This window comes from Oryx dammah, unplaced genomic scaffold (genome assembly GCF_014754425.2).
Source record: "Oryx dammah isolate SB20612 unplaced genomic scaffold, SCBI_Odam_1.1 HiC_scaffold_12, whole genome shotgun sequence".
NCBI lineage: Eukaryota > Metazoa > Chordata > Mammalia > Artiodactyla > Bovidae > Oryx > Oryx dammah.
This window is the reverse complement of record NW_024070196.1, coordinates 56,186,568-56,209,930: the sequence shown is the minus strand read 5'-3', so window position 1 is coordinate 56,209,930 and position 23,363 is coordinate 56,186,568. Positions and strand designations below refer to the sequence as shown.

At 46.3% G+C, this 23,363-nt stretch overlaps 1 protein-coding gene across 1 annotated transcript in view; it reads left to right on the top strand.

The window, feature by feature from the left end:
* SUDS3 (SDS3 homolog, SIN3A corepressor complex component) overlaps positions 1 to 23,363 on the top strand; it is a 38,511-nt gene that overhangs the window by 5,583 nt on the left and 9,565 nt on the right. Inside the window, exons 3-10 of the mRNA XM_040251651.1 lie at positions 1,407 to 1,462; positions 2,854 to 2,925; positions 5,982 to 6,001; positions 7,446 to 7,602; positions 14,629 to 14,724; positions 15,679 to 15,740; positions 15,890 to 15,911; positions 17,077 to 17,182. Coding sequence (XP_040107585.1) covers positions 1,407 to 1,462; positions 2,854 to 2,925; positions 5,982 to 6,001; positions 7,446 to 7,602; positions 14,629 to 14,724; positions 15,679 to 15,740; positions 15,890 to 15,911; positions 17,077 to 17,182 — 591 coding nt within the window. The remainder of the gene's footprint in view (positions 1 to 1,406; positions 1,463 to 2,853; positions 2,926 to 5,981; positions 6,002 to 7,445; positions 7,603 to 14,628; positions 14,725 to 15,678; positions 15,741 to 15,889; positions 15,912 to 17,076; positions 17,183 to 23,363) is intronic.

Sequence of the window (23,363 nt, the reverse complement as noted above, 5' to 3'; positions counted from 1 at the left end):
GGGAAACTCAGCTAAATCTGTCCAGGCCAAATGGAGGACTGCCTTAATAATCGATGTGATTTTTCTGATAACTTTTGCTGTGAAACTGTGCTGCTGGCTTTTTTTTTTTCTTTCACTTGCCCTCTCTCCAGGCTTGTTACTGACTTACCTGGACCCATTTGAGATGTATTTTTCCATACCTGTTTTCTTCCCTAATCTGAATTTTCTTATTGTTTACTTCTTGAATCTGTTAATATTCTCTTTTAAAGACAGACTAAGGATTCAAAGGCGTCGTCTGTCACACTCTGTGGTGGACGATTTAAAACACTGGGTTCCAAATACTGGCTTTTTGTGTGCAGTTTACCTATCTCTTCCCTCTTCTATTCTTGGCATGTTTAAGTGAACATACCCCCTAATATTTGATGATGGTGAAAGTAATTTTAATTAAATTTAAAGCACTGAAAGTACATCGGAGTTCTCCTTAAAAGAATCTGGGCTTCCGTGTAATTATCAGATTCTTATTCTTCCTCAGCCTATGGACAGATGGATTGTATTTGCATCTCTTATTTGAGCAGTCCTAAGGCTATCCTTCCTGTTACCTGTTGGACGGTGTTCTTTTGGATTGCAGGTCTTTTCCGTTCTCGTGAAATTGAGTGTGTTTTTCAGGTAGAAGCAAAAATATGGCTGAAATGTAATTTATGTGTGGCATTCACAGTTTGAGCAGATTTACCAGGATGCACAGTTGCCTATGATCCATTCAGTGCGAGGGGGGAGAAGTAACATGCCAAGTTCTTTTGCTTCCAGTGTGCTGTGTTCTTACCCTTCTGGGGCTGCAAATCTGCATTTTTACTTTTGTCACTGAATTGCTGTTATTTCTCAGATCATAAAAGAGTAGTGTTTTTAAAAACGACATGAGGGTTTATTAACTTAGTGCTTACACAGCTGTGCTGTCTATACAGAAAAAGGTGGTTGGAGGCATAATCTTCTTTCAGTTTATAAGCTAATTTCAGAGTTGATATAAGAGCCGTGTTTCATGCTTTTTATGTTTTTGTGTGTATGTTACCCTTCTGAATCGTGAAGAAAATGGCATTACACTTTCAATTTTTCTTTATATTTTTGCTCAACACATTATTATTGTTATTTTTATTAAAATTTGTGTGTCTTCATATGTGGATTTTAGACTGATTCTCTAAAGATGAGAGAACACAGGAGTACCTGCCTTTCAAGAACACAGAAGCCTTATCTCTTTCTGATCCCTTAGCTGTGGGCATATTTTAAAACACCAGCAGGCTTTCATTTTCTCTCTCACTAAAGGACATTAATGACATTCCCATAAAAACCCAGGCAGTTTCTGTGTGCAGATTATTGTGGACTTGGGTATTGGTTGGTTTTGTCTCTGAGGTTTTTTTTTCTTTTCTTTTAAACAGGATGTATCAGGATAAACTGGCTTCTCTCAAGAGACAGTTGCAACAACTGCAGGAAGGTTGGTGTGGGATTTCATCCTTTTCTAAACATCCTTCCTAATATTACACACCTTTGAAATCTGTGTATTTCACTTCTCAGCGGGCGTGATTTAAAATTTGGTTTGGTTGATCTTGTCATTAAAGTGGCCATTTTCAGACCTTTTTGAAATCTCACTGAAGGCTTGCAGAGCAAGTACTGAAAACCACCATGCCAAAAGCTGGCTGATTTTAGGAGAGATGCTTTTACCAAGAATAAATATAATTGTACTGTTCTTTCTAAACTAGATGCTAATGAGCTGTGGGTCATCCCGTTTGCTCTCTTTGTTTCGTAAATGACAGGTGGGGTGTGCCTTCTTGAAGGCTGTTTGCTGCTAGAGGCAGTTCAGCTCCGGGGGAAGAGCACAGGCTCTCAAGTCCTGTCATGAGTTTGAATCCCACCTTCACTACTTTCTAGAAATTTGACCTTGGGCACATCACTGTCTCCTCCTTAATTTATCTTCTGTTCTGTGAAATGAAGAAAATGGAGGCAAGTGAGATTGTGTGTGAGGAGCAACCAGCTCATCTGGGCGCCCTGTGACAGCTCAGGGCCAGTGGTTGCAAACCTTGATTTCCCCTGCAGAGTGAAACATACTCCTGTGACTTGCGATCGCGTGTCTCTGTTTTAGTTTCCCTTCCTGTGGGAAAGGAGGTGTTGCCAGAGAAAGAAATACGGCCCCCTCTAGCGGGTCTGTAAGGTGTGCTTGGCAGGGTTGAGTGAGGAATTGTGAAAAAGGTGCCATTAACGTATCCCACTGAAGCAGTCATCAGAAAGCAACTTCCCACATGAATTAGGACCCTCCTCATTAGCTGTTTCCAGGAAGAGCCACTTGATCAGGCTCTGCTGGAGTGTCTGTCACTAGCCATGTGTGGCTGCCTACATTTGACTAGATAAAATTAATAATTCAGCTCTTTGCTGGTACTAGCCCCATGTTGAACTGCCGTATGTGACTAGTGGCCCCATGTTCAACTGCCCCGTGTGACTAGTGGTTCCATATAGCCTGTTTCCGCCGTTGCACAGCAAGTTCTACTGGATGGCCTTGACCTAGACCTTACTGTCGGGGAAGGAGCTTCTTCAGTAGAGGGAGGCCCATGGACCAAAGCTGCAGCATCGAATGATGAGGGTCCCTGGTGGGTGGCTGCTCCTTTCTTCGACTCCTCACTTGCTTGAGAGTCTTAAAACCACGGTTGGGGTGATTTCTGCTGTGCGCCTTGGCCGGGAACCGAGATGGTTCTGTTCGTGGGTGCCTATTCACGGTGTGTTTTCCTCTAATGTTATTTAAAACATTCACTGTCGGTGCTAGAAAATAATTTTAGGAACCAAAGTGTAGAGCAGTTTTATCTTCACAGTAACTATTTTATGAATCTCTATCAGGTACATTACAAGAATATCAGAAGAGGATGAAGAAGTTAGATCAGCAGTACAAAGAGAGGATACGAAATGCAGGTGAGGCTCTGTAAACTGGAAGTAAACCCAGTTAATCCAGATTTTCAGCAATTTGGACGTACTGTGGCCAGAAGAGCCATTCTCCAAAATGTGTCTCAGACATCCCATTGTGGGGCGAGTTTTGGGAGACTCCAAAGCTGGACTTCCATAGAACTGTTCTTTGCCAGCGTGTGGCCTGTAGTCGAGGTTGTTTTCAGAGGTGCCTTGCGGTCAGGCTCCCTCCGTGATGCCCCCAGAGTGGTCGTGCGCGGTTTTTCATACATCTGTGTAGTTGGCTTAGCAGATGACAGAGGAGCTGACGTGGAAAAGGGTTGTTGGCCACTTCACTCCATTTTTAAGTTTGCTTCTTCTGGTCTTTTCTTCCAAGAAGACAGGGTGCCCTCATGTCATTCCCCTCAAATATGGTATCAGAAGCATTCAGAGGGAAAGATTGTGTGCCTTTGTTTTGGTCTGTTGTGCATAGGAACTGTATTCCTTCAACACACGTGTTGAGCCTATGCTCCATCCCTGCTCTTTGAGGACATACAGCCATGAACTGCCTTGTCCTTGACTTCAGGAAACTCACCGTTTCTTTGGTAGAAGATCTTCAAAAACATATCCAGGTTAAGGAACATCGTGACTCAGAGTCACACGAAAAGTAAGATGTGATCAATGTTGAAATAGTGTGTAAACACAGATCCCTGTGCTTATGGGAACTCTTCTATAAGTGGTGAATCTTGAAGCTCCTTGGCTAGCATTTTCCGGGCCAGTACGGTGCTTGTTCCTGCAGAGGTGAAACTCGCGCCTGGTTCCAAAAGGAGGTCTGGACCCCGCTCCTCGAGTTGCCGTTCTCTTGCTGTCTGAGCCATTGACTTTCCAGCTTTCCATGGGTGGAGGCCGTCTTTCCTTCAGTGAGCAGGTGTCCATGTGCACCAAGGCACAGCAAAGGAGCTGCAGGGTGTGGGGGATGCAGGAAAAGTGGGGGATAGAGCCTCCGTGGTGACCCAGCTCCGCTCCCATTCCACTGCCACCCCCTCATTCTAAATTCCTGAGGCGTCTCCTCAGGGCATTTTTCCTGGAGCCTTCTTCCTGGAGTTCCTTTTTAGCAGGGAAAGGAGGTAGCGTGTCAGAGGCCGAGGTTCCAGGTTGAGGGCTTCCTCCCAGCCCTTAAGACTCTAAACCTCTAAGAGACTGTTTACCCTTGGAGCCTCCGTTTCCCCATCTGGAGAGAGGAATACTAACGTCTCATGAAATTGGTTTGAGATGCAAGGAGGGAAAGAAAAGTGATGTGAGCCTCTTCTCTTAAGTGAAGACTCTAGGTTGAGTGTTGATTTCTCTTTTTTTTGTTAGGTTACTAGTTTAAAATTTTTAATTTATTTACATTTTTATCTCTCTTTTTTTTGGCTGCACTTGGTCTTGTTGCTTTGCTCGTGCTTTCTGCAGTTGCTGTGAGTCGGAGCTACTCTTCCATTGTGGTGCTCGGGCTTCTCACTGTGGTGGCTTCTCTTGTAGTTTAGCTCAGGCTCTAAGGTGCACGGGCTTCAGGAGTTGCAGCACCCAGGCTCACTAGTTGTGGCGCACGGGCTTAGTTGCTCCATGGCATGTGGAATCTTCCTGGACCAGGGACTGAACCCGTGTCCCCTGCCTTGGCAGGCACGTTGTTATTCACTGCCACCGAGGAAGTTTTACTTAATTGTACTCTCAATCTTCTGGGTTCTTTCATCAGCACCCCCCACCCCCACACCCATCCCCAGGTAAAAATGTAGAAGAGCTCCTGAATCAGTCGCATCTTGAGCTTTAAAAAGCACATTTCCTGCAGCGCTAATCCACCTGTTTGTGTTGTGTCTGGTGTCTGGCTGCTTTGAAACATCCACCACCAGCTCTGAGTGCTAATTGTCACTTGACTTGCTGGTGCAGGTGTGATGTCTCAGAATGGCGCAGACCTCACACGTCTGGCCCGTTCGCATGGTGCGAGTGCAGCAGTCATAGGAGTGAGTATGTGGGGCTGGGTGCACTCAGGCTTGTGTGCGCCATGCTTCCCGGTGCCGCTGGGATGGCAGCTTCTAAGGGTTAGAAGATCGCGATTGGCCTGTCTGTTTCCTCAGTTAATTTTCTCATTCAGCAATTGTTGGTTGACATTGGAGTCTTCATCTCAAGTTACTGAAGCTGTCAGTTTTGTGTGACTGTGCATATGTGCTCCTCTGTTGTGGGTGGATGAATCGGTGGGGCTGGTTGGGGTTGCACAGGAGACCCTGTCAGATGGGATCACCGTCCCCTGGAGGTGTTCTCCCCCAACAGTCTTTGTGGACCATTTGTAGCCACTCTGCTGTCACCCAGAAAAGATGAGAAGCCACGGACTTCCTTTGTTCCAGCTGCTGGGTTCGCAGAGGCCTTGTAGTCTAGGGGTGGGGGAGCTGCTGGGTTAATAGGCACTACTCTCCTGGCACACAGTGGGTGCTAAATAGCTGGTGATCCTGTGAGTGGATGCTCTGAGAGGGGCTTGGTGGGTGATGGGGCCTCAAAAAAGGCCTTGCTGAGGAGGCTGCAGTAGATCTTGGAGTTGTGGTTAGAGCCTGGAGGGTGTTGTGGGTGGAGGCCTGGGTGTGACCAGAGGCTAGGTGGCCTGTGACCAGAGCCCCAGGAGGCCTGGGGGCCTCTGCCCTCTGTCTGCTCGGGGAATGTCCTTCCTCGCCACAGAGAGCCCTGTGCACGAGGCTTTAAAAACATCCACATTGCCTCTGCTTCTGGACTAACTGAGTTGTTTCTTCTGTCCCTTAGGACTGCTGAGGGTGTGTGCTCAGTGAAAGAAGGGCTAACTTTACTTTTACTTTGCCAGGGTAGCTTGGTTCCTACTGCCCCCTTTTGCCCTTGGGCAGAGCTGCCAGAGCGGATTCTGTTCAGGGCCAGATTTTAACTAGTCCTGTCTCTTCACGTAGCCACACTTTACTGTTGGAAACATGTGCTCTGTGTAACAGTGCTCTCAGAAAGCAACTACTGCTTCTAAATGCATCCTAACGTCACTGTCTAGAAAGGTGGCACAGCTTCGCGAATCTAATTGCATGTTTTCTCTCTTTCAGAGCTCTTCCTCCAGCTGGAAGTAAGTACCACGGGTCTTCTGGGCTTGCAGGATCTTTGTTAGGGTGGGATCTTGCTCTCCCAACCCAGTGGCCTTTCCTTCATCACCATATAGACATAGGGAATCCCCGCTGGAAGCCTCGACTGGGGTTCTGTTTGACTAAAGGACATTTGGTCTCAGCTCAGAAATTCTGTTTGTTGGTCGGGCAGCCTGTGCTTATCCCAGGGGCTTGACAGATGGATACTCACCCCTAACTGCTTTCTTGTTGACTCTCATCTGACATTACAGCCGTTTGGGGGTACATGGTAAAAAACTCACTTGCCAGTGCAGAAGACATATAAGAGATGCACATTTGATCCCTGGGTCAGGAAGATACCCTGGAGGAGGGCATGACAACCCACTTTAGTATTCTTGCCTGGAGAATCCCATGGACAGAGAAGCCTGCTGGGCTGTGGTCCATGGGGTCGTAAAGAGTTGGACCTGGCTGAAGCAAATTAGCACACATGCACGCACTGAATTATAATGGCCTAATAGTTGGTTATATTGGTCCTCAAAGCAGTCAGGTCTCTGAGTCAGCTCAGCTTCATCGTTTTGAAACTCTGGATGGGAGGGAAAGACTGATTAAAATATTTGACTCAGCAAATGTCTGAGTGCTGGTTCCATGTGAGGTTAGTGATGAGGGCCAAATCTTGGGTGATGTGCTTGCTCCTAAGGGGCCAGTGTGTGTGTGGCGAAGCGGGAGGGTGCGGGGGGCGGGGTGGTGGTCATGGTTTCTCACAGCTACGTATTGGAGACTGAAGTCAGCACAAGCACGCATAGTCACGGCGCAGAGGGTCACATGACCCACAGCCATACCCACCAGGAGTCCCCTTGTTCTTCACTTCAGGAAATGAAGAGATTTGGAAAATGGATGCTTATACATTTTTTTTTTACTTAGTATAATTTCACTGTTTGAGTGTCTCGGGGTTCAGGCACCTAATAAGTGATCTTGTCCTCTTGTTGGTCTTTATCTTACTGTTAGATTTAACCTTACTGTACGCATCAAAAAATAGGGTAACTCAGGCAGTCTTGGTACCTTACAACTCATCTTGAATACAGATATTTCATCTGGAATATACTATTTTCCTTCGAAGTTGTGTCTTCAAAAGGGTTTATTTACTGTTTTTGAGAAACTTAGGTTTTGTTTCCACATACAAGCCACAAAGTATAACATGTGGAAGAGAGGAAATACCTGATTACAAGTGAGGGATTCGCAGAAAAACCAGAAGTGTGGTTCAGTTTCATGCATGCATTGGAAAGCTTGCTACTAGACACCCTGTTACTGCTCGTTGGTGTGTGACTGCTGCTGTCTCTCTTATTTCTAGAAAAGGTATTTTCTTGGTGCTTACGCACAGAACAAGGCTTTGTGTTCAGACCCTGGCTCCCAGGGTTATATAGCCACAATCTGTGTTTCTCGTTTGCTCAGACGGAACAAGTGGAAAGAAATTACATCAAAGAAAAGAAGGCGGCAGTGAAAGAATTTGAAGACAAGAAGGTTGAGTTGAAAGAGAACTTAATTGCTGAGCTAGAGGAAAAGAAGAAAATGATTGAAAATGAAAAGCTAACGATGGAACTGACTGGAGGTACGAAAGCACCACAGAGCAGGATCCAGGGAAATTTGAGGGGGTCTCTGAGGGAGGGGGGCACTCCAGTGCTGACTCCTGTCAGTTCCTCATCATCAGAGCAGAGTGAGCTGAAAGAGGGTGGGGGGGCAGTCTTTGACATGGCAGGTCATAGTTATAGCTCTGTTTTGTATTGGCTGTGTGACTTTAGTCAAGCCACTTAAGCTCTCTGAGCCTATTTTCCCCTCTATAAAATGAGGCTGATCATACCTTATTCCACAAAACTGACTAGAAATATGAATGCCTAGTACAGGGCCCTATAATAACAGGTGTTGGGTAAATTAAATGGTAGACTCTTAACAGTGACTGCAGCATCAGGCTTCTGCTTTATTTAACAAAATTCCTGGGTCAGCTGTCATTCCAGTCTTGCTTATCTTCACGAATTACTTGGCCAAGTTCCTCTGTGCTGGTGGAAATCCCTCTGTTTGGTTTTTTTTTTTTTTTTTGGTGGGGGGGCCTACCTTTGTTATGGAAAAAGCATTGTCTTACCTTTGACCTGACTGTGAGAACGGAGGCTTTGGCTATATCATCTGTGCTGTTAGATCCCTTCGCCCCAGGTGTTACTGTGAACATTTCAGCAGGGGTAGCTAAACTGAGCTGTTCTCCTGTGAAGCTAGTAAAGTTACGTTAGACTTGGAGCCACTTGCTCCCTGGCCTTCTAGGATTCAGTCGTCTGCATATGGGAACTCAGCAGGTTTGAGGGAGAAGCAATATGGGCTGCTTTTTCTGTTGCCATATGTAGACCAATGACTCTGAGAAGGATACAGAATGGGAATTGGCTTGAACTAGCTGTTTTGGAACTTGGCAAAATTTCCATCAGCAAATACTGAAGGCACGTCAGTGGTGAGTTTGTCACTTGGATTTGTAAATGGCATGCCTTCTGCGCAGCCCCAGGTTTACTCTTATAAACATGTTCAGAAGGTCCTGGGGCTCTGGCCTGTCTCATTTTTGTTGAGTGCTCTAGAAAGACCTTGTATTATGTAAGTCCTCGGGGCTGACTTTGAAGCTAGAAGTAACAGTTCAGAGCTTTATTTCCCCTTTGGTATTTCTGGTGCTGTTAGCCAACACGGCCCTCCCCCGACATGGACTTCTAGCGCCAGTCCCCACGACACACCAGTGATATGTGGTTGTGTCTAAAGTAGGGGCCTGGCTCTTGAAAAATCTCTCTTCTGATACCTTCGTCGTTGAAAGACTTGGCAAAAAGACTGAATTCCTTGAAGACCACTGACTGCAACTCAGAAATATGTCCTGGTGAGAATGGATGCTATGTAAAACAGCATCTTCAGAACAGCACTGTCTTGTTCTTGCTGAGGCGCTTTTTTGATTAAACTGAGAGCACAGTGGTGCCTTGTCCAGTCCCAGTCTGTGTGGCTGTATTCTGACCTGCACACCCTCTTCTCCAACGTGGCTCCGGCGGCATTGACGCCTCATTGATCCCCGCTAGAGCCACCAGATGCTCGGAGCTTTCATTAGGCGAGTGGGAAACATTGTCAGTTTACAGCCTCTCCCTTTCCATCTGTGGGGTAGGCTGTCAGCCCCTCACCTGTGATTTGGCATCCTAAATATTGACAAGCAGTAGTCATTGTTGAGCCAGGCTGTTTTACAGCCGGAATTTTAACAAGGACAGGAGACATCCTCAGTGACTTAAGAGGCCGAGCCTGCCAGGGTAGAAAAGACAAATAAATGCAGGGAAATCATTTGTGACGCAGTAAAATAGACTACAGGAGTGCTTACAGCCTGCCATGGGCATTAAAGGTACTGATGTCCTTCCTCAAGCCGTTTGGTACCCTTGGCATGGAAAGCACTGCCAAGTTAATGATGGAGTGTCTGAAGGGAAGGCACTGGAGCTAGAAGGGTAACGAGCGTTTCCGCAGATGGTGCTGCCATGGTGTCGGCTTAAAGGCCCGCTGTCTTCCTCTTGCTGAGTGACTGATTTCACCTCTGTGGATTGATGCCCAGTATCAGTGCTGCCTAGCTCTGCCCAGAAAAGGTTCTTCTTAAAATTTCCTTTTCTGGTTCAACATGAAGATGTCTTGAAAAACAAAATGGAGTGTGGGTCCGATGAGAAACTCAAACCAAATAACCCGTTGGAAAACAGGCGTTCTGGTGAAGTGCTCTATCTGAGCAGGACTTCAGCCTTTATAGCCCTCTGTGGGAAATGGTGGGACATTCTCTAGGTTGTGTGAACCACTGGTGGAGACCTCGGGACAGCTGGGTTGTTCAGGCAGGAAGGCATACTGTCGTAAAGAAACTGGGATGTGAGCCTTGATTCCCTCACCTTGAGTGTGGATGTGAGTCACCTGTGGTCTGGGTAAAATGCAGATTCTGATTCAGGGGTTCTGTGCTGGAGCCAGTGATTTGCATTTCTGACCACCTCTTCAGGGCCTATGATGCTGTTGGTCAGACCACACTTGGAGGAGTGAGATTATAGATAGAATCACCCAAGTGTGAGTCTTCTCTGCAGTTGAGACCAAAGTTTTAAGTAACCGTGATAATTAATGAGACCTTCATGAGCTTGAAAACGTGTGGGGGCTTTATCTTTCTTTGTGTGTCCCCTTCCTACTTTAGGCCAGCCGTCTTTTCTCCTGCCTGCTGACAGCCCACTAACCACCACTTCATCTTCTTTTTTAAGTGCATGCCTCACCAGGGGCATCTTCCAACCAACCTGCAGGCCCCTGTGGAAGCTATTAATGACCTCAGTAAAGCCTGTTAGGTTCCTTAGAAGATACTGGATTCATGGCGAGAGCCATGAGTAATGATAACATCAAATAGGAGCTCTGAGTACTTACCTCGAGCTAGGTGTTACATGAAAATATGAGAGCTGCCGCTGAAGGCTGACAGGAGTGGATGAACCCCAGCCCTGCCTTGAACTTGCTTCTGTGTTGGGGTTTTGTTGTTTGGGAGGGAGCTGACAGAACCCGCTGTGGAGGTCTGATGTGGAGATAGTGCGATGTGCCCCTGGGGGTTGGCACACAGAGCAGGCACTGAGGGCCGGTGAAACTGGAACCTCATTCAGCCCCTGTGACTCCTTCAACTTGACTTAGCAGGGCAGGTGCGTGGGAATGGAGCCCTTTGCTCCAAGTGTCCCGGTGAGATGATTCTCCGACTCCAGGCATGTTCTGTTAACCACCACGTGATGTTGACTCCAGAAACCCTCCAAACTGCTGTGGCACTGGGTGCGTCACAGAATGAGCTGCCCGGAAGGCCTGTGTCCTCAAGGAGCCCGTGTTCTCATAGCTGCAAGACCGACGTGGTTCCGTGCCTTCCTCAGTGTGAGGTGGTTCTGATAGAGGAGTGTCCTAAATGAAGGTGAAGATGTGTCAAGCTGCTTTCTAGTGGCAAGGAAACTTTATAAGATACATGTGGTTGTAGTGATGCAGGAGAGGGTTCACACCACACAGACCAGATGCCGGTGAGCAGGGACCCTTGGAAGTCAGAAGAGGCTCCAAACAAATGGCATGGGAGAGAAGATGGAAGAGGGAACCTGGATTTGGGGTGGGGCGGGCTCGTCCCCCAGCATTCTTTTCTGATGCTGCCATTGCGGAATCCAAGCGTTGGGGGGCCTGATGGGTTCACCCTTGAAGTCCGACCTCTGCATTGTAGGCTGCTGGCCTAACGGAGATCAGTCCCCTCGTTCCTACCCAGTTTGGCTACGAAAGACCTGACCTTGATTTTCATCCCCCGCCCGTCTCTTACACACCCATTTATAGTCACCAAGCAGCCTTGGTTTGTGACGTTGCCAGTAGAAAGGGGTGCCTGGGGTTTGGCCCGGGCCTGCAGTCTGGCCCCTGGAGGGGTAACTGCCCACCTGCCACAGTGTTGACCCTGCTGTGGCTTTTCCGTCGGGAGATGATGCTGTTTCCTGCTCGAGTATCTTCTCCAGGGTGGCCACACTCTTGAAGTCTGAGTTTCAGTCCCAGAAGTTTGTCTTTTGTCAGAGCGTTTGGGACCCCTGGTTAAACCCAGGAGACTGATGTAAACCCAGCCTGTTGATTCTGGTGAGGACTATAATTTCCAGATCAGCTCAGACCCAGGTGGCTAGCACCTCTCATCTTTCTATGAAAAATTGTGGAAGCCAACCATTCAAACCTTGCTGGGGCAAAGTGAGTTAAGTAAACAGTCTTACTGTGTTGCCCTTCCCCTTGAGTTACATCCTCCACCTGGACCCTGGGCCAGGATAACTTCCTGCTCACTCACTCTCCTAGACAGTGGTGGGGACATGCTAATTAATTTCAGAGATTTCCTTAGAGCACCTTCCTTATGCTGAAGTAGTCTTTTGGGTAAATTCATTAGGCTAATGCCATGACTAGGCCAGTGAAATGGATTGATTTTTACCATTGCAGAGGAGAATTCGATTATGTTTTCTTATCTGTGAGTGATTGGGTGCAGTTATTTTTTTCTGAGTTGTTTGGCTTTGAATGGACCAGCTTATTCCCAGATCTTCTCAGCTCTCCTGCTCCCTGCTTGTTTCCATCATGTATCTCCTACCCCTGGAGGGCGGGGCACACTTGGCTGGAGTCTTGGTGCCTTATCTCTGGTGTTCTTTCATCTTCCAGATTAGGTCTAAATGTTGTAAAGCCTCACAGTTGACAGCAATTGGCTTCAAGTTTGTAACTTCTATTGCAGCTGTTTGTGCCGTGACTTCTCAGAAAGATCTTTGTATGGTTTTTTTCCTGGCTGAGAGCTCAATGATAAAAACTGGCATTGACTGAACTCTAGTTACACCAGGCACCATGTTGAGGGCTTTATACCTGTCATCATGTAATCTTCACAGCACCCTGTGAGGGAAGTGTTACCGGTATGTACGTTTTATAGACGAGGAAACTTGAGGTGCAAGAGTATTTACTCAGCCTGTCTGACACGTCACACACCGCCACGGGGATTCCCACGCACCCAACCAGTAAGAAAGTGGGAGGGTGGCGTCTCAGCACAGGGTAAGAGATGTCTTTTAGGGAGACGGCCTCTCGCTCTCCCCGTTATATCCTCTCGGGCCTTGTGCGTTGCCGTGGTGGACAGGCCACGTCGAACTCTGTCAGGCTGTCCTGCCAGCTGTTCATGTAGGTGACAGTCACAAATGTACTGGCCCTCAGCCTCAGGCTTGACCTCATCTAGTTGTTCTGTGGGGAATACTGTGCAGCCAGCCCCTGCTGTGTGCCGGAAGTGTGCTCAGCCTTGGGGTGGAGTTCATGTGTCTGCTGGGGGAGCGACCAGGAGCTTGGTGGAAGGGCTCGTATAGATGCTCTGGTTGCTGGGAAGGAGGCAGGACTTCTCAGAAGCCATAACAGCAGGGGGAGTGTTGAGCTGGCTCTCGGAGGTTGTTGTGTGTAGGAGTTTCCTGGCAGAAAAGAGGAGGCTGGGCAAGGGACAGCACGCGGCGGCTGAAGGCATAAACAGTGCAGTGCCTGTGGCTGACAGAAGAGTTGAAAAGCTTGGGCAGAGACTGTGTGCAGGGACGAGAAGGGACGGAGACCAGAATGGAGAAGTGAGTGAAGTCGCCCAGTCATGTCCAACTCTTTGTGACCCCGTGGACTGTAGCCTACCAGGCTCCTCAGTCCATGGAATTTTTCAGGCAAGAGTATGAGAGCGGGTGGCCATTTCCTTCTCCAGGGCATCTTGCCGACCCAGGGATTGAACCCAGGTCTCCTGCATTGCAGGCAGACACTTTACCGTCTGAGCCGCCAGGGAAGCCAGCATGGCCTTTATTCTGAAGCTAAAGCAAGGCATTGATATGTTTCCTGAGAAGAGTGATGTGATGAACGATCTGATTTGTGTCTGAGGAAGAGCCCTTTGACAGAGGCGAGGGTATGATGAGAGGATGGAGTTGAGAGGTAGTGAAAAGTCAGCATGCGTGAGTGCTAAGTTGCTTTAGTCGTGTCCGACTCTTTGCGACCCCACGGACTGTAGCCCACCAGGCTCCTCTGTCCGTGGGATTCTCCAAGCATGAATAGTGGAGTGGGTTGCCACGCCCTCCTCCAGGGGATCTTCCCAGCCTAGGGATCGAACCCGCATCACTTAAGTCTCCTGCCTTGGCAGGTGGATTCTTTACCACTAGTGCCCCCTGGGAAGTCCAGTGAAAGGGCAGGACTGACATTATCTGAGGGGTCTGATGTGTGGGTGAAGGAAGTCACAGATGCCAGCTGGCTCTGACTGGGGAGGGTGGGGGGTGGAGGAGATGGTCTTGGGGGTGAGTCACAGGGAAGAAGTGGTGCCCTCGGAACCTGGAGAGAAATGTGTGGCGGGTAGGGTGCTATGCGGTGGTGGGGGGCGCTGGAGCGAGAACTCACAAGACCTCAGAGCTCACCTGCATCCAAGGAGCAGGCCAGCAAAACGGAGGCCAAGGATGGAAACCAGGAAAGGAGGAGGGACCTCGGGGAGGTTGTGTATGAGGGGAGGTGGCCATAGTGACAGCCAGTCGAGAGAAGGCAAGGAGGAGGAAACTAGACCTTTACCAGGAGCCTTCAGGGTATATCAGTCTGGATAGTCGAGTAGTTAGAAAAGGTGGTAAAATAATAAGAGTTCAGATTTGTAAATCTCATGTAAAAATGTTGAGACTGAGGCTAGAGGCCTCTCAAGAGCCTATTACACCACTGGGCTCTGGTTCACTCACTGTCTGTGGGAAGAGTGGGAATTAATGGAAACAACCCAGAAATTCCTTCCAATCCTAAGCGCCTACTGCTCTATGGCCTCTTGATTGGAGAGAGGAAGAAGAGGGAAAACACCTAGTTTCCAAGGAGTCGGAGCAGGGCCGCAACAGCTGCAGGGGGGCTGCCGTTTCTGAGGGGTGTGTGTGCTTGGGTCAGCCTTCAGAGTCTCCTGAGCGCAGGCCTCTCGGAAGTCATCCGGCGTCTGACTCAGGTCACGCGTGGACTGGACATCCCCCATAAAACAGCCCTGATGGGGTGGCTCTGGGGCTGGTAGTCCTACTGTGGATTCTTGCTGACTTCAGGTGGCAGTTGGATAGCCTTACCTGTTCCATTCTTGCCACAGACTCCATGGAAGTGAAACCCATCATGACCAGAAAGTTGCGGAGGCGACCGAATGATCCTGTCCCCATCCCAGACAAGAGGAGGAAACCTGCTCCTGATATCCACTCGCATCAAGCCTTCATCACGCCTTTTCCTTTAGACCACTGAATCCTTTGCTTTTCCTTTTGATAGACTGAACATGGCCATTGTCCTACAGGAATTGTTATATTAGGTTGGAAAGCACATACATTCGTCCGTGAGATAGAGGGTGGCCATTTTATGATTGGAGTCCTCAGTCGTTTCTGCTTTGAGTGGAGGGAGTTGCAGAGAGCAGTCATTTGGAAAGGACTCTGGGCTCCTTTTACACTCACTTGGAGATTCAGGACAGCTGAAAAGTTCATGTGCCCTTGATTTTTCCACTTAGCAAATGAGAACAGTAACTGTCTCTTGTACTTCAGTCAGCTGTATCCCCCAAACAGTGGATTGCAAACTGCTGTTCAGTTGAAACAAAAAAGAGTTAGTTAGACATCAAGAAACCCCTCTCATCATAAGAATGGAAAGGGGATATGTGGTGGGCAGGGGGCAGGGGGCTGTATTTATCCTCTCGAGGAGATAATAAATAGCCATTTGTACAGAATGGTTTTCTTATTTATCTGCCAGGAGGACAGGGCGTGACTTCAGGTCCCTTCATCTTCTCAACCGAGAATTGAAGCTGCTAGGCAAGGTTATGTATGTGTGTGGAAGTCTCAGATCTTCGGGACAAAAGCACTTCACAAGTGGCAGGTGAAGTTTTTTCCTGCGTCCTGGGCTCTCACTGTTACTGTAGTTACCTGTGGAGTCTCATTTCACCTTCTTAACCATCGACATTTGTAAGATGGGAGAATGCGGATTCTTTTACATACCTGACTCCACCACGTTGAGTAGGAGGATCAGAAAGTTTTGAGAGGCAAACTGTAGGAACATGGTGGAACTTCCTCTCACTTGGTAGATTCTCAAACGCTGGCACCATCTTGTTGAATTCTGTTTGCTTGGAAACTTTCCTTTTTAGACACATTCCTTTAACTCTCAACACCCCAGCTCAACTATTTGTTAACAGATGAGCAGATCATGGAGGATCTGAGAACGTTAAATAAGGTACAGTGTGCTTTTTTTTTATGTTTATTTGAAAGCTCGGGCTTTATTTTGTTCACATGTTGCTTGTGAAATCACTGTGATACCTTTGATACCTTAAGTTGCATCTGAAATGATTTTCTCTAAGATTTTTTTTGTTGTTCTTCCTACAGTTGAAGTCACCCAAGAGACCAGGTAAGTGTACAATGTTACAGGGATTTGTGCAGCCTTTTTATTGTATCGTTGGAAAAGCATGTGAATGCCTGACAAGGAGTTGTCATGGTTTTCAAAAATAAAACATTGATCATTTACCTAAGAGCAGTCATCATGAAAACCAAAGGGGACCTTTAAGCTCATCCTCCCCTGATTTTTATTTTTAACCCTGCTATGTTAAAAGTACCTTTGTCTTTTCCTTAGGATTTATTGTAAAAAAAGACATATGATTTTTTCCTTTCCTTTGTAGGCATTAGGCATAAGATGTCAGCACAGATCCATTTCTGAAAATGAAATCAGAGGATATTTCAGTGTTAGTCGCTTGGTAGAGTTCAGCACGAGGCGTGCTTATCCAGTGGCTTTTCACAGGCTGGTTCTCCTAAGGGCCTTTCAGGCTACTCCCAGTCCCAACTTACAGAAGAGACAGGCCCAGTGTTTAGGGTGCTTCATTCAGAGCAGCACTCAAGGGTCTTTGCTAGGCTGCAAAATAGAACTCTGGACTGGCAAGGCATTTTTTTGGTTGTTGTTTTTAAACATGGCAATTACTTACACATCTGTCCATGAGGTGAGTCTTGTGAAAGGAAACAAGATTCTTCCCACTCTAAATAATTCCCTCCTGAAAGCCACTATGGTCCGGAGAGAAGTCCTGAGTGTCTGAAGGCCTGGTGGGGCGGGTTTGTGAGTAAGTGTGTGAATTTAGATGATTTGATCCCATTTTAGTTATCAGCGCTATTAGGATACATACCCCAGTAACCTGCTCTATCTCTTAATAAATATTTCTAGACATTTAATTTTTATAAATTTTAAGAGATTTTTCTAGTTCTTGCCCACTGGAGCTTCTGATTGTCAGTGGTGTTTTAGTCCTACCCCCAGTCACCTTGGGTACGTCCTTAGCCTGCCTGAGCCTCAGGTTTCAGTTTCTCTTCTGTGGGGAGGTTAATCTTTGCCTTGCCTGCTCACAGAATTGCTTTGAAGATGTGATGTACAAGAATTTTATTGAATTTCCATTTATTACAATGGTAAGAACTTGAGGATCACGAGGACCCTTACCCCCTTTTAAATAGCATTTCACTTAAAGCATGTTAGTGAATGGACTCGCGTGCTTGTGACATGGTTAGTCATGGTAATATCTCTTTGGTTCTTCCAGCATCCCCGTCCTCTCCCGAACACTTGCCCACCACCCCTGCAGAGTCTCCAGCCCAGAGATTTGAAGCTCGGATAGAAGACGGCAAACTGTACTACGATAAAAGATGGTAAGTTCTGTGTGAACATAGGTTACTCATTAGTATCTCGAAAGAACCATTTGGAAAGAGGGCCAGGGCTGTCTCTAGTTATTATTTCAGAGCATGGCTGCTGCTTAACTAAAGGTAGAGGGAGGTTAAGAAGTGTGTCAGGAGTCTTGGATTGATGGTGCTTGTTAGATCTCTGAAGGCAGTGTTCCCCAAAACATGTTCTTCTGATCATGCTGCTGCCACCATGCTAGAACCCACAGGCTTACATCTTTTGTTGTGCCCCTGTGGCCTGGGCTCAGGGTTTATGTCCCCCTCTGTCTCCCCTTATCTGTGCCCTCTGCATGCTGAAGTTAATAGGGGTTCTGTGGAAGAAAAGATTCTGTGGTCAGGTGAGTGTGGGCCGTGGCTGTGTTAACTAATAACTAAGATCAGTGGGTTTCGTCATTGTAGCACTCTGGTTCTTCTGATATGCTGATGTACACTGTGAATTTATGAGATGTTACTCAGTAGTGTTTATCTGACCAAGGTGCCCTTTTACACAGGCTGTCCTGTGCAGGCTCAGAATCTGCCTGCCAGTGCAGGAGATGTGGGTTCAGTCCCTGGGTTGGGAAGATACCCTGGAGGGGGAAATGGTGTCCCACTCTAGTATTCTTGCCTGGGAAATCCTATGGACAGAGGAGCCTGGTAAGGTCGCGGAGAGTAGGACATGAGTGAGCGACTGAGCATGTGTGCACCCTTTTACACACCACATCCTATGGCACAAGTGTTCCAGGGAAAGTACCTGGGAGAGGTGTAGCCTAAACCATTCCTAGTTTAGGTTGAAGGTGGTTCGAAACCTTCAGGCCACCATTGAGGTCATTGGAAGGAAATAGCAAAACAATATGAAAAACCTTATTCATGCATTTGCTCTTTTTGTAAAGGTGTGTGCTCTGTGACTGGGCATCTGCTAGGTGTCAGGTCACCTGGACCCTGCCGCCTTTTCTTTAAATTCTCAATTCTTCCTTTTCTTCATTGCCCACGTGTAGGCATACTGTTGGTCAGGGTAAGTCATGGCGGACACGTTTTCATGCTGCCTTTCTACTTGTTTGTATGGAGAATGTTTCTCTGGGTTATTGTAGGGTCTCTGTAATTGCCATTTATAATGGTTATATAATGTTTTGAGTTTCAGTCTTCAAACCAGAATTCAAAAATTAGTTATGATTATTTTGAATGTTTTGAGGTTTCTTAAAAAAAAAAAAAGCCCCAGTGTTAAATGTCTGAAGTTGGTAAAAATGCTCAGAGACCTAGTGGTGCCTGAAGTAAATCAGTTCCACCCGTGAGGTTACAGTGAGTTAATAACCCAGTAGAGGATGAAGGCTGGATCTGTCTGTTAGCCTGATCTTGGTGACTTCTGCTCCTGTCATTTGATTCTTCGGTGTCCTTCTAAAAGGCCAGTTGTGTTGTTTTCTAGGGTTGCTTGTCAGAACACATCACCACTAGATGGCAGGCCCCGACAACTCAACACATCAAGGGGCAAAATAAGATGAAAAATGTTTCTAATAATGAAAACCAAATAACCTTTAAAGATCAAGCCCACACATAAGAACCATCTTCAAAAATGATGAAATTTATCACTAACATCTTTATGAATCTGTGAGTCCTAAAGCCCTGTGATATTTCAGATGATGTTCATTTTGTCATTGTGTCGCTTTCTGTCTTCCTTCTCCTAAGGCTTAGTCCTCAGATTTACGAGATATGAAAAGGCAGTAAAATAAAATTCTTTGTTTTTCTAAAGAAAGGATCCACAGTGGCGGGGGTTTCACAGTGTAGACTGTGGTCAGGTGGGATGTGTCCAGCCACCTAAGCATTTGGAAGGCATTTCACTGTCTTTCTCCCAGTGGCAGCAGAGATCTTTCAAGTGTCTGGGAACATCTGATAATTTCAGTGGCTTTCGGGTTGCTTACTCTGTGGTTAAGTATGATGACTTTTTTCTGCATTCTTTGTGTTCCTCTTCTGTGGCCTTGCTGGTCAGAGTTCACGTCACATCTGCTGAGAGAGGGCCCCTCCCTTTCCGCTGGATCTGGAAAGTGTCTGCCGGAATCCTGGCTGGTACACTCCCAGTGCAGGACTAGCCTCTCACGTCTGACCAGGCTCCTGATATTTGGCTCTGTGTCCTTGTCAGTTTGGAGGCTCTCATTCTTCCTTCTTTCTCAGTAGTCCTGGCTTGTGGCTGAGAGGTCAGCTGAATTGCTTTCTGCTCTTGCTGGTGGCGTGAGGTATTTTTGTGAAACGGTATTTCTGGCAAAACACATTTCATTGAGTTTTAAATGACTTCAGCACAATGAGTGTGATTTGGGCTGCCCATCTTGGCCTGAACGCTCGTTTATCAGGCTACGTTTCACTTGGGAAGATGAGCATATCTGCCCTTGCCTCTGGGTACACTGCTTTTAAGATATTTTATGTCCTGCTGGAGGTTTTCCTCACGTTTTGATTTGTGCTAATAACGCTCCTTAGAAAGCACTGTGAAAGTAGCTGAGATTTTAAGGTGACTCACTGATGGTGCCGGTGGACTGTAACCTGGGGCTGCTAAAGTGAATCCAGTGAAATCACCCACGTGCATGGGTGGATTTAACCCTCCGGCCTGGCTGTTATTAATAACTCAAAGCAGTGACTCTTTCTTTATTTTTAATTGGAGGATAACTGCTTTACCCTGTTGTGTTGATTTCTGCTGTACAGCACCTTGTATCAGCTATAAATAAGTGTACGTATACCCCCTCCCTCTTGAGCCTCCCACCCACCCGCACCTCCCTAGCAGTGCCTCTTTACAGCTGGAATTGGGACTCCTTGCAGTCCTGTGGTTGTAACGTGGCATTTGTTTTTTTGGGGAAATTAAAACATTAATATCAGGATTCCCAGGATAATACAAAATTAAATTAATTCTACCCCTTCTTTGCCCCACTTTTTGACCCACCTTCTAAAGAAATTGCTTTCTTCAATAATAGTAATGGTGGTTCTAGTTCACTGGGTTTAATAGTAGAGGCAAAACTTGAAGGACTTAATTGTAGGAATTCCCCCAGGTCAGAATTTCCATCAGTAATAGAGTCAATTTGACGTTTGGGGCTTGTTCTCTGAGGCTATTTAAAATACATTTTCAGCAGAGGTGAGTTGTAGCTTATCAAACAAGTTCAGTTCAGTTGCTCAGTCATGTCCGACTCTGTGTGACCCCGTGAATCGCAGCACGCCAGGCCTCCCTGTCTATTACCAACTCCCGGAATTCACTCAGACTCACGTCCATCAAGTCAGTGATGCCATCCAGCCATCTCATCCTCTGTCGTCCTCTTCTCCTCCTGCCCCCAATCCCTCCCAGCATCAGAGTCTTTTCCAATGAGTCAACTCTTCGCATGAGGTGGCCAAAGTACTGAAGTTTCAGCTTTAGCATCATTCCTTCCAAAGAAATCCCAGGGCTGATCTCCTTCAGAATGGACTGGTTGGATCTCCTTGCAGTCCAAGGGACTCTCAAGAGTCTTCTCCAACACCACAGTTCAAAAGCATCAATTCTTCGGTGCTCAGCCTTCTTCACAGTCCAACTCTCACATCCATACATGACCACAGGATAAACCATAGCCTTGACTAGATGGACCTTAGTTGGCAAAGTAATGTCTCTGCTTTTGAGTATGCTATCTAGGTTGGTCATAACTTTTCTTCCAAGGAGTAAGCGTCTTTTCATTTCATGGCTGCAGTCACCATCTGCAGTGATTTGGGAGCCCCCCAAAATAAAGTCTGTTACTGTTTCCACTGTTTCCCCATCTATTTCCCATGAAGTGATGGGACCGGATGCCATGATCTTCATTTTCTGAATGTTGAGCTTTAAGCCAACTTTTTCACTCTCCTCTTTCACTTTCATCAAGAAGCTTTTTAGTTCCTCTTCACTTTCTGCCATAAGGGTAGTGTCATCTGCATATCTGCGGTTAATTGGTTTTTAAAAAAAAGGATACATTTTTACTAATTTAACTCAATTTTTGTTGCTTTTTTTTAAACATTCTTTGAACATACTTTGAATTTTCCCCTATTTTTTTTTATTAGTATTTAGAATTAGCAAGTAAATTTGTATGGTAAGGTTGCCATATACTTTCTGGTTTCATCTTTAAAACTTAGCCCTCCTATCACCCACTATGTATGAACACTTTAATTTCTGAGGACTTGTTTTTTCCCAGAGAATTTGGGTAATTAGTAGATTTGATATCCAGGGATAATGGTTCCCCAGGACCACTTTGTGATGTGAGAGAACCCGCCGGAGGTCCCAGAGCCTCTGCTTCAGAAGGACTTGGGAGTCAAGTTTGGGAAACAGTGCTGGCCAGCTCTCCTGTGGAGCACACAGTAGGCACAGGAACATGTGAGCAGTGGTGGGCGTTCATTGACCCCAGAGCAGGCAGGGTTGAGAGGTGGCCAGTCATGTAAGTCCTAGACCATTTCCCAGGCTTACCGGACCAGATTGCATTCACTCCCGCTATCTACTTTAAAGCCAGGCGGGTGTGTTGGCATTTGGATGCTGAGTGTATCGGAAGGAAGATACAGTGCATCCCAGGACAGCTGTTCTGACTGTCTCCCAGAATTGTCTTTAACAGATATTAAGACATGATTTGTGACATTAAGTTTTCTTCTCACCATTTTTTGGTTTCTTTGGTATTTTCCAGTATTGTGGCTTATAAGTAAATGAAAGTGAAGTTGCTCAGTCGTGACCAACTCTTTGCAACCCCATGGGCTATAGCCTACCAGGCTCCTCCCTCTGTGGGATTCTCCAGGCAAGAGTACTGGAATGGGTTGCCATTTCCTTCTCCAGGAGATCTTCCCTACCCAGGGATCGAACCCGGGTCTCCCGCATTGCAGGCAGATGCTTTAACCTCTGAGCCACCAGGGAAGCCCATAAGTAAGTACAGTATACTTTTTAATACAAGTAATAAAGCTTCCCTGGTGGTTCAGACAGTGAAGAGTCTGCCTGCAATGCAAGAGACTCAGGTTTGATACCTTGGTCGGGAAGATCCCCTGGAGAAGGAAATGGCAATCCACTCTAGTATTCTTGCCTGGAGAATTCCATGGACAGAGGAGCCTGGTGGGCTACAGTCCATGTGGTTGCAAAGAGTCGAATATGACTAGGTGACTAATGCTTTCACACTTTTGTACCTATTTATTCAGAAAAGAAGAAAACCATTCAATGAAAAGAAATATCATTCTTTTCTGAGGTTTTTATTTTGGTGAAATTTTAATATATATTTAATAGACATTTTAATATATAAGCTTACCTGGTTTTTTTCTGTGTATATGATACACACGTTATGTTGTATTATGTACCCAGGGACATAATGGATGTAGTTTTTTCCTTGACTTAGAGGTATATTGAGCACATTTCATACTAGTTATATAATTCTATACCACGCCTACCCATGGCCTTTCTTTATTAAAGTATTTAGAAAGTAGTATCAGGGTGACTTGAGGCTAGTTGCATGTTGTTTTGTGTTTTTTATCTCTTTAATAACTCATAATCCCCATAGAGTAGCTATGAATAGTCTCCCCTTCTGTTTTTATTCTAACCATTACTCACAACTTTACCAGTTACACAGGGTGGTTGGCTTAGATGTGGAAGGGAAACACAAGTTTGAGTTTTGCCGTGAACGAGTTCACCCATTCCTCATGTGCTGTACTATTAACATATTTAGCGTTATGGAGGTCCCCTGACCCAGTTTACCAACTAATCCCTGGCCAAAAGCAACTTTAAAGCTGAGTCTCAACCAGTGTTGCTGTTCTCATTGAATCTATGAATCTGTTTCTTTTCATAGTGTTTTCAGGAAATAAATTGACTTGGAAACTTGAGTTTTCAGCTCTAAGTAGCATGTTAAAGAGTGCTTAGAACCTTGATTGAAAAAAGCCCATTTGGGCGTGAAGTGAAAGTGAAAGTCGCTCAGTTGTGTCCAGCTCTTTGCAACCCTATGGGCTGTACAGTCCATGGAATTCTCTAGGCCAGAATACTGGAGTGGGTAGCCATTTCCTTCTCCAGGGGATCGTCCCAACCCAGGGATCGAAGCCAGGTCTCCCACACTGCAGGTAGATTCTTTACCAGCTGAGCCACAGGGAAGCCCTTGTAGGTGTGAAGTGCATCCTTAACTGTGATTTCTTAGCAGTGGGTTATTTCACTGTACCAGCAAAACAGAGTCTGTCTTCTTCCCCA